This window comes from Emydura macquarii, unplaced genomic scaffold (genome assembly GCF_026122565.2).
Source record: "Emydura macquarii macquarii isolate MOO-44397 ecotype Brisbane River unplaced genomic scaffold, CSIRO-AGI_Emac_v2 contig_2473, whole genome shotgun sequence".
NCBI lineage: Eukaryota > Metazoa > Chordata > Testudines > Chelidae > Emydura > Emydura macquarii.
This window is the reverse complement of record NW_027132610.1, coordinates 3,176,655-3,193,296: the sequence shown is the minus strand read 5'-3', so window position 1 is coordinate 3,193,296 and position 16,642 is coordinate 3,176,655. Positions and strand designations below refer to the sequence as shown.

Below are 16,642 nucleotides of genomic sequence, written 5' to 3'. Positions count from 1 at the left end.
TGAGGCATAGTCTTGCATACTGAGTCACATATGTACATGCAGCCATGTGGCCCAAAAGCCTCAAACCACTTTGGGCTGTTATAGTCGGGTAGTTCTTGAGGTGTACAATCAGGGATGCGATCACCAGAAGTCGGCCTTCTGGGAGGATAGCTCTGGCTTGGATAGAGTTGAGCACCACTACAATAAACTCTATCCTCTGAATGTTCATTAGTGGGCCTTGAATGGTAACTGGATAAGGTGGATGCTGGACTCCACTGGGGCTCTGGACTGATCTCTGACCAGCCAGTCGTCCAGATATGGGTAGACTTCCACCCCTTGTCTCCTCAGGTGGGTCTCTACTACTATCATGCACTTTGTAAACACTTGTGGGTTCGCTAACAGGCCAAAGGGAAGAACTGCACATTGGTAGTGTGGAGGGTTCACAATGAACCTGAGGAACCTTCTGTGGCTTTGGAAGATAGATATGTGAAAGCAGTCATCTTTCAAATTGAGGACGGCATATCAGTCCCCTGGATCCAGGAAGGAGATAATGGAAGCCAAGGAGACCATGCAAAACTTCAGCTTCTTGAGGTAGCTGTTGATCTGACAAAGGTGTAGAATAGGTCTGACACCAACCCTGACTTTCAGAATTAGGAAATAATGGGAGTAAAACTCTTTTCCCTCTTAGATCCTCTGGAACCTCTTCCATGGCTCCCACTAAAGGAGCAACTGGAGCTCCTGGGCCAGAAGTTGCTTGTGAGAGAGGTCCCTGAAGAGGGACAAGAAAGGAGAGTGGGGAGGAGGGGGTCGAACTCAACTGGAGAGTATATCCCACGTCCACCATGCTCAGCACCCAACGGTACATAGTGTTACGGGACCATGCCCAGCAGAAATGGGACAAGCTGTCTGTAAACAAAGGGGAAATGGGATCCAGAAACTCTGAAACCAGTACAACATCCTCGAGTGTCCCGTCAAAATGCCCGCTTAGGGATCACTGAGTGTCTGGAAGGGACAGGTATTGACGTTGAAGTGGGGACGGGGGGGAGAGAGGGCGGGCAGTGGTCTGTTCCATTTCCTCTGCAGGAGGGAGGAGCAAAGAATCAGGAGGATAGCTGCCATCTGAAGTGCTTCCTCAAAGTCACCAGGGTTTGCAAACCCAGTGACTAAGTGTCACTTTGGGGTCTTTCAGACCATGAAGCTTTGCATCGGTGTGCTCCAAAAAGAGCAAAGTACCCTCAAAGGGAAGGTCCTGGAGGGTATGCTGAACCTCCTGTGGAAGGCCAGAGGCTACCATGGACCCAGTTGCCAAATCCTCTGCATCAAGGGCCACTTGCAGGGAAGCCGTTGCTATGGATTTCCCCTCATCCACCAGCGAGAAGTCCAGTCTGGTTTCCTGTGGTAGCAAGTCCTTGGACTTCAACATGGAATCCATCTGTTGAAGTCATATCTGCCCAGCAGCACCAATCCTAAGCTGCGGGTCCTCAGTAGAGTAGACATTTCTACCAAACAGGTCAAGCTTCTTGGAATCCTTTGCCTTAGGAGTCGCCCCTTGCAAACCCTGCTGATCCCTTTAGTTAGCATCAGAGATCCCCAGGTATCCCGGGGGGGGGGGGGGGGAGGAGAGGGGGAGTTAAGGGGGGTTCAGTATATAAAAGCTCATGGCTCTGAGCAGGGATAAAGTACTTCCTCTTGGTCCTCTTAGCTGTAGGAATTAGGGAAATGAAGGTTTGCCACAAGGCTTTTCACTGGGTCCATAATAGCCTTACTGAGAGGGAGGGCTACTTTCGACAGGGCTGCCGTGACCAGGATGTCAAACTATGGGAGGACTTTTTTACTATCTCCACCTGTAAGCCCAAATTTTAGGCAACCCTTCTCAATAATTCCTGGTGTGCCTTGCAGTCGTCATGGGACGGTGATGTGCCTACTCCCAACATGACTTTATCTGGAGGAGGTGGCAGCAGCTGGTGCCAACTGAGGGCACTCCTCCTTGCCTCCCGCACCAACCAGATCCCATGGCGCTGGCTCCTGGTACTCAGCGCCAAGCTCAGTACCAGAGTCTGGATCAAGTGCTGCCCTAAGGGATGGCAGTGCCCCCCTTTCGGAGGCCACCAAATGGAGCACCTCGACTAGGGCCCAGCACAGGGGGAAAATGCCCCCAGATTTAAAAAAAGGTCACTGCATGGGTCAGTGCCCAGGAGCCCAAGTACCCAATGTCATTCCCAAACCTGAGTCCATAGATAGCTGGAGGCATGTTGGGGTCAACTCCCCAGACACAAGGAGTATGACCCCAACTCCAAGGAGTCTTTGCCTGGTGCCCACAGAGGAGCAGTTCCCGCCAGTGCCAGAGAACAGTGCTAACGCGGGGAAGACTGCAGCAGGGTCAAATGGACAGTTTCCCTTTCAACAGTACCATGGGGCCCAGTACTAAATGGTGACCGCATGCTCCCTCCTGCCTGCCAGCACTGACTCTTGAACAGCCGGTGACGCTGGCACTGACAGCCAAATCAGGTCTCTGGCAGTGGCAAATGCCTCTAGTGTGGATGGCATTACAACAGCGCCAGAACTGTGCCAACCTTCCACTGCAGGCAGGTCTTCCAGAGCCAGACTTAAAGACACCCACATAAGGCCCAGAGTCAATGGCACCATGCTGGGTTGCCAGGGCAGAGCAGTGGCCTGACATAGTAGTGCGTAGTGCGACTCTTAATGTCTATCCTCCCTTCTCCTGCTTCTTCCTCAGCCCTGAGACTCCTGCACTGGAGGGGGGGAGAGCACTCCGCACAAACACCAAGGTGGTTGGTGCCAAATCCGATCGGCATGTCTCCAAGGAAGATCTCAGCGCTGCCTCCATCAGCAGGGTCTTCAATTTGGCCTCCTGGTCATTCTTGGTATGGGGCTTAAAGTCCCTACAAATCTTGCAGCACTCCCCAATGTGAGCCTCACCCAAGCACTTCAGGCATCTGGAGTTCAGGTCACTATAAGGCATAACCTTGCTGAAGGAGGCACAAAGCTTGAAGCCCTAAGCTACACTAATTTACAGAGAATTAACTATTTATAATTATAAAGGGAGCTATATACAATTAACAGGAAAAATGAAATCCACTGCGAAACCTGCGACAGCAAAGTAGAACAGTGCCAGTGACCATCACTGGTGGTAAGAGGGAACTGACAGGGCTCAGAGTCAGCCCGGCTCTTTATATTGGTGCAATGAGCATGCAGCACCAGAGGGCAAACTTTCCAGCGACTGTGCTCAGGGCATGCACATACCTACATTGGAATGGACATATATGTTTCCACTGTTGGAGGCCCAGCACAATTTGAGTTGATTGACCACTGTCCTAGAGGCCTAGAATAGCTTCAGTTGCTTGCTTGGCTATTCTGACCCCTCTAGCATGACATCTGCCAGTTGGCAGAAATGAATAGGACTACTGAGTAACCTTGTAGATGTCTCAGTTTCTGCACACCAGGGCACATATAAGACAAAATACAGATACTGTATGCTTGCAGCTGCATATAGATAACGGTGATGGGAACAAGAAGTTATCCTTGAATGATATATGATAACAAGAGAGAGATAATTAGGTGAAGGCTGTTTACGGAAGGGTATAAGAAGTCACCACTTAGACAAAGGGGTGCATTCCATCAACACCTGACTGCGGGAGGTGCTGCTGGTCAAACCAGAGGATCCTCTGACTCCCTGGTGGGGACCCTGAAGAAAGCTGTTCCTGTATACAGCCTTCTGAGTGACTGCTTAGCTCTCTAGGCTTAGTGAGTATGATATACTATAGTTAATTTTAGGCTTTGTATTTAACTAGTATATCTATAGAAAACCTTGCACATTAAACCTTATTGATCTGCAAATCGGGCATACCGTGTCTCACTGGTATCCACGCTGATCACAAAGTGTCCAATATCAACAATGTGCAAGCACTTGAAGGAAAATTGTTCTCATTAACCTGAGGATAGGACAGTAAGCAGTGGGCTTAAACTGCAACACGAGAGGTTTAGGTTGGACATTAGGAAAAACTTCCTGTCAGAGTAGTTAAGCATGAGAATAAATTGCCTGGGAAGGTTGTGGAATCTCTATCATTCAAGGTTTTTAAGAGCAGGTTAGACAAACACCTGCCAGGGATGGTCTAGATAATACTTAGTCCTGCCTTGAGTGCAGGGCACTGAACTAGAAGACCCCTTGAGGTCCCTTGCAGGCCTACACTTCTATGATTCTATGTAAGGTAAACAGGGATAATAAACCTACATTCAAGATGTGAACCTTAATCATTTTAAAGGAAGGAAGGATCCACTGGTGTTTCTCTCAACCTAGCTGGTACCAAGAGTTATGGCAGGCAGTCACTGACAGGTCCAGGGACTACAAAAATGTTAACCATAATTTCAGAAGACATTTTTATATAGTTCTGCTAAGCTAAGTAAGCCTAACAACATCACTACTCTATTATAATGTGTGACAGGGTGCTGGGTGGAAACAGGTTGAGCCAGCCCTCTGCCAATGGAGCCCTAATTGAGGGAAGGAGAAGCCAGGGAGTGGAAGGGGAGCAGAGGCTCTACCTGCCTGGCTGCAGAAGCTCCTGAGGCAGCTAGTTAAGCTGTATATGATAAGGTTGTGGGACTGCACACTGTAAATAAACTACACTGGATTGCTGAACAAGAGGGTCTTGAAGTAACTTGCGACAAACAGGGTGGCCAAAGCGGAGGGGCGGTGGCAAACTCTTACATATTGCTTTAAATGAAAATCTGTCACTATGCTGAGCAAGAATTTTCTATGAGGTTTCAGAGCCACCAACCGATTATCTTTGACAGCACAGCACATGAGCCTTCAACTTATTCATACTCCTGACTGCAGTACCAGCCATCAAGAAAGCTATCAGAGAAAACACAATAAATATTCACCCAACATCCAAAGGGTGCATCCACACAGTAGAACGACTTCTGGAATATCCAGTCTTAAAAAACATGACACAAGCACACACACAAAGTTTATTACTAAAAGTATGATATGCAAATATGGTTGACTTCATAGAGGAGAAGGAGAGAAAAATCTGCAGTTCAAGGTGGAGAAGATGTATTTGATTTTAATATTCAGCTGTGTTCTAAGATTTAGAGTATAGGGTGTAAAAATAAATCTAGAAAGGGAAATAATGAAATTACAAAACCACCAAATGTTAGAAGTCATGGAGTTGCTTTCACTTCTTGAAAAACCACTAGAACCAAGGTATTAAAAGGTGGAATGAAGCTAACATTAAGTATAGCATAAGTGTAAATTCTCATGAGCATTCTATAACAGGACTGTATCCTGCCCTATAGTACTGGATAGGCTTTATGATCTAGAAGGTCTTTTGCTTTCTCTGTTATAATCAAGAGTTTTGCACTTACTTTTTAATCCCTTCTGTTCTTTTCTGCCCTTTTCTTCCTTTTCAGAGTCATATCTTTTCTGCAGTTTTTCTTTTGTTTCATTTTTCTTCACTTCCTTTTCCTGGTACTGAAGACAAAAGATGAAAACTTGTCATTTCAATTTTAATTTTAACTGCAAAAATCAAATTCAGAGTTCAGCATTTCTCTGCCAGAGCTATCACTAATGTTAGTGATTAGATTACTGTGTGTAACAGGGAAATAATAAAATGGAGAGAGTGAACAACACAGGTGACCTGTAGTGGGATACAAAGCCCTTCACACTTGATTTGCTGATTTAAAATCCAGACAAGGTTGCTAATGAATAAAAGTTATCTGAGCTGTACACAAACTTACACAAAAGGTGTTTTAGTGCCCTTAGCTCAATTCCTATTGAACACGTGTTCACATGATAAAATCACCACTATTCAGTCAAAGCTTTAAGTAGCAGAGTTGGACATACACAAGGACAAAATAAGGACTTACTGGCAGGATAGTGAATTATAACTACACTACACTATACTATATTATACTATTACTTAGACAAGTTAGATGTCTTCAAGTCACCAGGGCCTGATGAAATGCATCCTAGAATACTCCAGGAGCTGACTGAGGAGATATCTGAGCCATTAGCAATTATCTTTGAAAAGCCTTGGAAGACAGGAGAGATTCCAAAAGACTGGAAAAGGGCAAATATAGTGCCCATCTTCAAAAAGGGAAATAAGGACAACCCGGGGAATTACAGACAAGTCAGCTTAACTTCTGTACCCGGAAAGATAGTGGCACAAATAATTAAGCAATCAATTTGCAAACATCTAGAAGATAATAAGGTAATAAGTAACAATCAGCATGGATTTGTCAAGAACAAATCATGTCAAACCAACCTGATAGCTTTCTTTGACAGAGTAACAAGCCTTGTGGATGGGGGGAGGTGGTAGATCTGGTTTATCTTGACTTTAGTAAGACTTTTGATACTGTCCCACATGGCCTTCTCTTAAACAAACTAGGGAAATACAACCTAGATGGAGCTAAAAGGTAGGTGCAAAACTGGTTGGAAAACCGTTCGTAGAGAGTAATCAATGGTTCACAGTCATGCTGGAAGGGGATTCCGCAGGGATCAGTTTTGGGTCCAGTTCTGTTCAATATTTGCAACAATGATTTAGATAATGGCATAGAGAGTACACTTATTAAGTTTGCGGACAATACCAAGCTGGGAGGGATTGCAAGTGCTCTGGAGGATAGGATTATAATTCAGAATGATCTGGACAAACTGAGATTTGGTCTGAAGTAAATAGGATGAAATTCAATAAGGACAAATTCAAAGCATTCCACTTAGGAAGGAACAATCAGTTGCACATGTACAAAATGGGAAAGGACTGCCTACGAATGAGTACTGCAAAAGCGATCTGGGGGTCATAGTGAACCACAAGCTAAATATGAGTCAACAGTGTAATGCTGTTGCAAAAAAAGCGAACATGATTCTGGGATGTATTAGCAGGAATGTTGTAAGAAAGACACGAGTAGTAATTCTTCCACTCTACTCTGCGCTGATTAGGCCTCAACTGGAGTATTGTGTCCAGTTCTAGGTATCACATTTCAGGAAAGATGTGGACAAATTGGAGCAAATCCAGAGAAGAGCAACAGAAATGATTAAAGATCTAGAAAACAGGACCTATGAAGCAAGACTGAAAGAACTGGGTTTGTTTAGCCTGGAGATGAGAAGACAGAGGGGACATATTAACAGCTTTCACGTACATAAAAGTTTATTACAAGGAGGAGGGAGAAAAATTCTTCTTCTCAACCTCTGAGGACAGGACAAGAAGCAATGGGCTTAAAGTGCAAAAACAGAGATTTAGGTTGGACATTAGGAAAAATTTCCTAACAGACAGGGTGATTGATCACTGGAATAAATTGCCTCAGGAGGTTGTGGAATCTCCATCATTGGAAATTTTTAAGAGCAGATTAGACAAACAGCTGTCAGGGGTGGTCTAGATATTGCTTAGTCCTGCCATAAGTGCAGGGGACTGGACCAGATGACCTCTCGAGGTCCCTTCCAGCCCTATGATTCTATGACTTCATAATGGAAAAAAGGCTAGAAACTATTAGCATCTGCATTTCTTGTTCTTTCGATACCCCAAGTAAGCTAGGTGTTTTCTAGCAAGAAAAATAGATAAAAGTCTCTGTCTTAAAGAGCTTACAGTTTCCCTTGTTGTGACATGTCTAAAATTAGGACAAACTGTAGGGAGGAGAGGTGTAAGGAAAGCCACAGGTAACAAAAACATCATGCAATGAAACTTCCACATCTTGATGTCTGAACGGATAAAACATTTTTTTTAAAATCAGACTTTTGAGGTGTCTGAGGTAGGTCTCTGAAATGATATTTGTCTGATTTAAACTCTATTTTTCAGTTTCTTAACATTGCTTACCTCCCCTACTGAATCAGTGGACTTGCGCCCTTTTTCATCAGTGTACAATTTCAAACTTTTTTGCACAGGAGCAGATGTAGATGAAACTTTGTCTAGCTCTGCAGAAGCTTTTGCCTTTTCTTGAGCTTTTTGTTTTTTGTGTATATTTTTCTTCTCCAAATAGGTGTCCTTAGTTTCCACTTTTCTACTCTCCTCTTTGTAATCTTCAGCCTTTTTAAGTTTCTTCTTTTTCCTCTTAACCTTAAGCTCAATGCTGTCCTCTTCAGTACTTGCTGATCCATCTGGCTGCCTGTCAGCAATGGAATCCTTCAGAACCATTTCCTGTTCAGATTTCTCTTTTCCACTTTTTATCTTTTGTTTCTCCTCTCTACTCTCAGAGCACATGTCTGAATTTTCATTGTCAGCTGCTTGAAAAAACGAATCATCTAGGGCACTCGACTCAGAGTCAAACTGAAGGTCACCATGTTTTTCCTTTCGCAATTTATTTTCTTTAGAATCCTCTTTACACTTTGTCTTTAAATCTTTAATTTCTCCCTTCTTTTTCTTGACTTCTTTAGAATCTTCTTTCTTCTGCTTCTTAGGATCTTTTGAATCTTCCTTGGTTTCTGAAATTCTTTTCTTTGGTTTTGAATCTAAAATTAAACTATCTGAGGAGTTTTCACGTTCTAGTCTGGGTCTCTCTTTGAATTTTGCAGACTTTGATTTTTTCTTTTTCAGATCATCTGGGCTTCTATCCTCTCCATCTTTTGATTTTTTCTTTTTCTTCTTTGGCGATGAGTCTTCTTTTGCTTCACTCTGCCAGTCACTGTCGGATTCTGTCTTAAATAAGTCATCATTTAAAGACAGCTTCTATAAAGTGAAGAAAAAACAGAAAACATTTCTTTCCTCCTTTCCCAATTAAACTTTATTATTTACTTACTTTAGTGGCCAACAGTGTTATACATGCTTAAATAAAGCCATAGTGCCCAAACCCACAGTAGTGCCAGAGTTCAGATTTTTAAACACACCTGCAGCATGTAGTGATTGTTCCTCCTCTAGCTCACCATTACTAAATCTTCTTTGAAATGGGACTAGATTAAAGTGCACTAACAAACAATGCACATCAGTAGGGTCCATGCGGACAGATAGTCTGCGGCAGGATAATGTAGGGAAGAGTCACACCCCTGCTTGCTATGAACGAACTATTTGTGTAGACAAGCCATAACTTAAGTCACTACCTCTAGAAGTGGCATCAACAGGCACATAGAGGGGAAAAAAAGAAAATAAAAACAGGAAGGATGTACCTGGATAGCTATGTTGAGCAGCAAAACAGAGCACAAACTTGATCCTGAACTTTTCCTTGCTGCAAGAATCAGTCCTGGTCTATACTTAAAGTTTAGACTGACCTAACTAGTTAAGCTGACCTAACCCCCACTGTCGAGACAATTAGGTTGACAAAAGAATTCTTCCATCAGTTTAGCTACCGCCTCTTGGGGAGGTAGATTACCTCCATTGCAGAAAACCCCCTTCTGTCAATGTAGGAACAGTCTACATTACAGTGCTACAATGGCATAGCTGCAGCTGTGCCACTTAGTGTCCCGTGTAGACACGATTTAATTAACTTGATAGTGCAATGGTGATATACTGGTTCTCCAGAAGTAAGGCACAAGACTCCAAAGAAGGCTGCTGCAGGTTATTTTAAAGCCTAGGGGTATGTTCACACTGCAATAAAACATCCAGGGGTGGCCTCTATCAGTTGACACAGGTTTGCAGGGCTCAGGCCCCCGGGCTATAAAAATGCAATATAGATGTTTGGGCTTGAGCTGGAGCCCAGCAAGGGGAAAAGGTCCCAGAGCCCGGGCTCCAGCCCAAGCATCTACACTGCGATTTTACAGCCTTGCAATCTGAGCCCCATGAGCCCGAGTCAGCTGACATGGGTCAGCTGCAGAGTGTTATTGCCATGCAGACATATCGAATAAAAGCAACTTACAAATCCATGTGCCCATCACCCACTACAATTACTTTAAAATAAACAGGAACAAAGAAAAAACCCCAAGGATTAGTGGGCAAAGAAAATAATCTCCTTCTAAACAAGGCAGGGAGAGAAAGTACTGAGAAAAGAATGAGTGAGCAAAGAATCCTCACTGGAAAAGGAAAGGGTTTGGGTGTGGGGATGGTGGAAGAGTTTGCATTTAATTGCCCGCTGAGTGTTGATTAGACTTGCCCTTTACCATTTAAGTAATCCGAACTAGGCTTGAAATTAAACTTTGAGATGAATCTGGGTGAGGTAAATTCATTCTCTGGCTGATGCAGAAAGCTGTCTAAAGCAAACAATATCAGCAAGGCTGAGGTAAAAAAAGCAGAATAGAACAGTGCTTTGCACTAAAAAGACTATCTATAGTCTCTTCATTCCTGCCACCCTCCTTGAAAAAGCTTAGTCTAAGACAGACAGAAGAAAATAGTGGTAAGATGGGTATCAGACTCTGCATTCTGTGCATACAATTTTTCCACTGCTATCATACATAACTGTTACTATTAACAAAAAAACAGTTCTTAGCTGTAGTTCTAGCTTTCAGAAGATAAAGCAGTTATCAATCCACATAAATATTCAGAAATCTAGTTAACCTTGTTTCATAACATGGACTCAGAAGTAAGCCTTCCAAAATACAAAATGAATTTCTGGTCTTGCAGTGTAAAGATATTAAAGCCATCAGGAAATCAACACACACAGACTTTAAAAGATTATATGTTCAGATGCAAAATATACCCATCAAAAGTTAAGTGTTAAGGAGTGTTTTCAAACTATTCTAACAATAGAACAGCCATTGAAATGAAGAAAAAGTGAATTTTTATTACTATTCTAGGAGAAAACATAGCTATACTAGCGGGTAACACACTTCATATATCTTGTGTGGTCTGAGTTTATTGCACACACCAGAGGTTCCTTCCATCTTCCCCTATAAGCTTCCTGTGTTGCACCCTCTAATCCCCCTTTTGCAGGGACTCCCTGCAACTCCCCACTATCTCCCCGCTGCAAGATGTTTTGCATCCCCCATTCCTACCTTCTCTCCCCCCATTATGGCAAGAACTGTATTGCCTCCTTCCCCATTCCAGGGTCCCCCATTCTCCACCAGGGGCTTGTGGACAGGGGCTGTGTGTGCACTTTTATTCTCCTCCTCCTCCCTCCCCCATGCCAGACACTCCCAATTTATCTGGGTGATAAGTCATTCAGGGCATTAACAAGTTAAACTGTATTAAGAAGCCAAGCAGTTGCTTCATCTATAGACAATTGCAAAGGTGCCTGCAACAATGACTGCAGTAATCTGATGGTAGGGTTCCACTTCTCCCCTTTCGGTTTTCCAATTTCCCCCACAATCAGTAGGGTTCTGGCCATTGATGCCTTGAACATTCACAATAATTTTGGAATTGATTGTACACTGGGTTCACAACGTATCACAATACATGTAGAGAAATGACCTCAAATTTAATATAAAGACCTCACAAGCTTGGTCAAAAAGGACACTTATGGCATTTTTTCCTGATTAAAGAGATTTTTGTAATCTTACCCAAGCTTTAATTAATTAGTAACTCCCAAGCAAGCAAGCAAGCAATGGTCCTTCCAATAATAAAGGCCTACTGCAAAGAAATTTTGATTATATATTAGGAGCCGCACATAACTCCATAGAACATTTGATACCAGAAAACGAAGCCTAAAAAAATGAGGCCTCATTTTAATGGAAGGTGGGGGAAAAACAGACATACCTGTATGTCCTTCTTAACAGGCTTAGGCTTATTGTCTACAATTTTTTTTCTGAATTCAAGCAGCACTTCTTTACAATCTTCCAGATGAACCTCTGGTTCCCAGGTATCATCATCTGAGGTATATCCCTTCCACCGCACTTTGTACAAAATTTTACCCTGTAAGAGAAAAAGGTATTTTTATAGAAAACGAAAGTTTATAGGTGAGTTTTTACAGTATCTACTTGCTTTTATGAATCTCTGGGGGGAGGGAGCCGGGGCACATTTCTTTAAACAAATTTCCTAAATGTTCACCTGTCTGCATTCTCCTTCCTTTTACAGTGCACTAAGCAATACATACCAAAGAGTCTCAGAACTATAAATGCTTTAATTATAGCTTTCTTTTTGCAATTACAACAACTAAAATACAGAATAAAGGTTTGTCTACATGGAGTCTTAGTGCACAGCGAGCTGGGGTGTAAATCTACAGTGCTGTAGCCTGCCATTCAGCCACTGCTGCTGCACACTGAGGGTGAATCTGAACTTAAAATGCTGCAGTAGTGCAGCTGCACCACTGTAGTGCTTCATTGTAGACACTACCTACTCTGACAGGAGTCCTCCTGTCGGTGTAGGTGTTACACCTTCCTGAGAGGCAGTACAATTCTTCCATCGACCTAGCACTGGTCTACACCAGAAGTTAGGTCAGTCAGAAGACTATGCTACAGTGTGGTATAAAGCGGTGTATATGGGGAACCTACAGGTATTTCATTATCTCCTTAGACTGAGACATGACATTTCTAGGAGACTCCTGAATTTTTTGCATTACATTTGCATCTAGAAGTGTCATCCAAATTGACGGTCCCACTGTACTAGATGCCACACAAATATATAATAAGTGATCCTCCCTGCCCCAGAGAGTTTACAATCTAAGGCACCCGAATGCTGCCAGCTACTTCACACAGGCAAACTCCTGCACCCAAGCAGAGCAGCTAATAGGGCTGGGACCTTTAAAAAAAATTACAAATGGGTGAAACCCAACTCAACAGAGGCAAAACAGGTAGAAAATGCTGACATTTTAAAGTAAAACATTTTCTATTCAAGGTTTAGGAACATTCTAAGCTTCAAATGTTCGATCTTTCTCTCTCTCACCAAAAAAAAGTCAGATTACTTTGACAGAAAGAAATATTTTCCTCCCCAAACAAAGTTTAAAAGGACCCTATCAAAGTATTTCAAAGAAAAGATTTACGCCGCTATTTCTCTACAGACCCTCACAAACTTAAAATTTAGTCAACAGTAGAAATGCTTTGAGAGAACTTTGAGAGAACACTGTTAAAAATTCCTTCTACGTCCTTACACATAACAAAAGCTGAACACATTTCTATATATGCTTATACTAGTTCGGAGTTCTGAAAACTTAGAAATTAGGGTTTGAAAGACCCAGGAGGATTCTTCGCGTTGATCTCACTAAGGCCAAGAACACTGCACTGATGAGGTTATTCTGGAAACAAACGAATACATCAGAGAGATAAGGCAGAATGGTCTAATTTCTAGTGGACCACATGTGAAACTAGAACTAGTTAAGTCCTGAGTTCTAGTTCTGGCTCTGCCAGCCATGTAAGAACTCACATAAGGTTTGTCTACACAGAAACTGGGAACCAAAATAACTAAATCAGTTTTAATTCACCCTTTCATTTTGGTGCAAGTGGACACTTATTTCAGAAGGAGATACATCTTAAATTGGGGTGTAGGTTAGTAAAAAGTTAACTGTTTATGTAGTAGAATTCAAGAAATTAGGGCTAACTTCATAAGCCAACATACAGGAGTTCTAAGATGAAGTGTTACAGATCTGGTAGATAGTGAGCACCAGTAAGCTGCACATAAATGTAATGCAAGTCTTGAAGCTTTTACACTTTAGTTTTAATCTACAGGACTGTTTAGTTTTCACGCTACATTCTAGCTATTTCTTTACAATCAGGGCACCTATAAAAATTGTATGCAGAATTACATCTGTATAAAACACAGACTAATACTCAACCATACTTCAGAGTCTCCATCATGTTCACTTCTGCATAAATGTCAACAGCAAAGCTCTTTGCTTATGTCACAGCTGTATCTTTCAGATACAAACCCTAATGCCTGGACTCAGGAAATTAAATCAGCATAACTGCATTGCTCAGGGACGTGAAAAATCCACATCCGAGTGACGCAGTTAAACCGACCTAACCACCCATGTAGACAGAGGTAGGCTGATGGAAGAACCCCTCTGTCGGTGTAGGTAACATTTTTTTTAATTGAAGTGCTACAGCAGTGTAGCTGCAGCAGCCTATGTGTAGACTAGTCCTCAGAGTAGCTCAACATTTCAAAAGAAGGGTAACTAACTTTGTGAAAGACATTCCTGTTGTCTCTAATACTGCAATATTTACAAGTATCCAGGGCCTGAGAGATCTTGTGTCCCAAATGGAGCCATGAAAACTACATTACCAGTACAGGGAAAGTAACTTTATACAACAGCAATGAGAACTTAAAATACTTTTGATGATTACAGGATTCAAGATATCTTCAGAAATGATTGAAAGTTCAGGAGGGATTAAACAATGTGTTCATGGAGACAATATATTTAAAGGATTATATTTGTCAGAATCTTATCTAAGTGAGCCACTGATCTAGGAAATGTGTATTTTCACAATGTATTTTATCACTGCAACTACTGGGAAAAAATTGTAAACATGATTTTTTTAAAACAATTATTTCATGCAAAACTACAAAAAGCCATATTTTATGTCAGGGTTATATAATAAAACCATTAAAATACAACATTGTTTTCATGGGCTTATAGCCCAAGGAAAACAAAAACAAAAAATAAGTCACCACAGACAAACCTGACCCACAAGAATCCATATAACTTAAGATACCGGCACTTATGTGTCTGAAGATTTTATGATCGGGACTCAAAAATTAAAGTATTTTAGGAACAATCTTCTTTCACTGTACACAGCAAGATGCTACCCTACTACGTTTGGTTATAATTAAGGATATGATTCTGTCACGGATTCCTCTATGACTTCTTCTGAAACAGGGCTGGAGCAGCTGTCAGCCCGGAGGCCACCTCTAAACAGCTGATGGGCAGCCCCACTGCTGCCTAACAGCTGTTGGGTGACCAGCCCCGCCTTTCCCCCCAGGCTCCAGCTGTCATTCCTCTCCTCCAACTCTGCCTACCTCCCTCCGGTATTTTTAGTAAAGTCATAGACAGGTCATGGGTTTCATGAATTTTTGTTTATTGACCATGACCTGTCCATGACTTTTACTAAAAATAACAGACAAAATCTTAACCTTAGTTATAACATTTGAAAATGAACATGTTTGTGTCCCTGTGAGGGGAAGAAATGGGGAGCCAGCCTCACAGCCCTTCATCATTAATCTAACTGAGGGGTCTATGACTCAGGGGTGCAGAACACAGGAATGCAAGGAATGCCTTGTGAAGGGTGAGATAAGAAGAACACAGAAGGCAGGCGCCCTGGGAGAAGGGAGGAAGTCAGAGGGCTTCTGGAGGAAAGGAAAAGAGAAGGGAAGAAAAGGAAGAGAGAGGAGATAACAGGTAGGGCAGACCCACAACAGCAGCTATGACTTAGGAAAGCTGAGGAGTCTTGGGACCCCACCATCTCTGCCAACCGGGTCTCCCTTCATCCATTCACTCACCCAGACCCCTGCAAATCCAGGATCATGGTGGCCCAGCTTTCCCCCCTCATCCAGCGAATACCAACCCGCCACAGCCTCACCCAGCCGGGTCTCCCCTCACGCACCCGGCCCCTCCTTCACCAATAGGGTGACCAGATAGCAAGTGTGAAAATCGGGGCTGGGTGGGGGATAATGGCGCCCATAAATAAAAAGACCTGAACATCCGAACTATCCCTATCCCACCGGGACATCTGGTCACGCTATTCACACCCCCTCCCACACACCCACCCCGCCCCCGCCACACAGCCCCTCTACACACACACACACACACACACACACACACACACACACCCACACACACACACACACACACACACACACACACACACACACACACACACACACACACACACACACACACACACACACACCCGCCGGGCCAGGTCGCCCCTCATGTACCCACCCCCTCCGTTTTCACATCCAGGATCTTCTCCACTTCGAACACGTCCTCCTCCTCCTCGCTCTCGCCGCCCGCATCGCCCCCGGCCGCCTGCGCGGCGCCCCCGACCTTGCCAGACCCCGCCGCCCCCCCCTCCTCTTCGTCCTCCTCCTTCGACGCTGTCTCAGCCGGGGCCGCCGCTGCCTCCAACCCGCTCCCGGCCGCCGCCATGTTGGGCTGAATTTCAAGCGAGTACAAGGAAAAGCGGCTGCGACATGCACATCCACACAACCAGGCGGGTACCCCCGTGACGTAACCTCTGCGGCCAATCAGCGACCCCGACGCAACATAGCCCCTCCCCCAAGGAGCCAATCCCAGCGGCCGCCCGGCGTTTAGAGTGACAGCTCCAAATAGCCAATTGGTAGCGCCGTAGGGAAGAGCCAATAAGAAAAAGAGGAGGCAGGCGGAGGCGTGGGGAAAAGTCCCCGCAGTGTGTGGACTGGACGGTGCTCACCTCTCCGAGGCCGTTTGTCTGGGGCGGGGCGGGGCGCTGAGCTGAGCTGAGCTGCGGCGGGTGGGGCCTGTGGAAGGCGGTGGGACGTTGGCTGGGCGGCCGTTGCTGTGGCCTAAGGGGGGGTGGGGCAGCCACAGGCCTGACCCCAGCAATGAGACGGAGCCTGCTGTGACATTTCTGCCCCTGCCCCTCTCCAGCGGGCCCTGAGCTCTCTGCAGCTCACCCCTCCCTGCCCTTCAGTGCCTGCCCTTGCTCCTGTGTCCAGACCACACTCCTGCCTCCTGCGAGGCGCAGCCTGGTCTGCCTCAGGCATGGCTCCCCTGGCCAGGGGAGACCATGGTGATCAGATCGTCTGGTCTGACCTCCAGTGTTACGCAGGCCATAGGACTTCCCTGAACTAATTCTGGTTGGAACAGGCACATACCTTTGAGAAAAACATCCAGTCTGCATTTAAAAATTGCTGGTGATGGAGAACCCACCATAACCCTGGTT

At 44.2% G+C, this 16,642-nt stretch overlaps 1 protein-coding gene across 1 annotated transcript in view; it reads right to left on the bottom strand.

Annotated features, from left to right (window-relative positions):
- Positions 1-15,867, bottom strand: part of MPHOSPH8 (M-phase phosphoprotein 8) — a 29,683-nt gene extending 13,816 nt beyond the window's left edge. Inside the window, exons 1-4 of the mRNA XM_067562829.1 lie at positions 15,661-15,867; positions 11,547-11,702; positions 7,806-8,654; positions 5,365-5,470 (exon numbers count right to left, since the gene is read on the bottom strand). Coding sequence (XP_067418930.1) covers positions 5,365-5,470; positions 7,806-8,654; positions 11,547-11,702; positions 15,661-15,867 — 1,318 coding nt within the window. The remainder of the gene's footprint in view (positions 1-5,364; positions 5,471-7,805; positions 8,655-11,546; positions 11,703-15,660) is intronic.
- Positions 15,868-16,642: the final 775 nt, after the last annotated feature.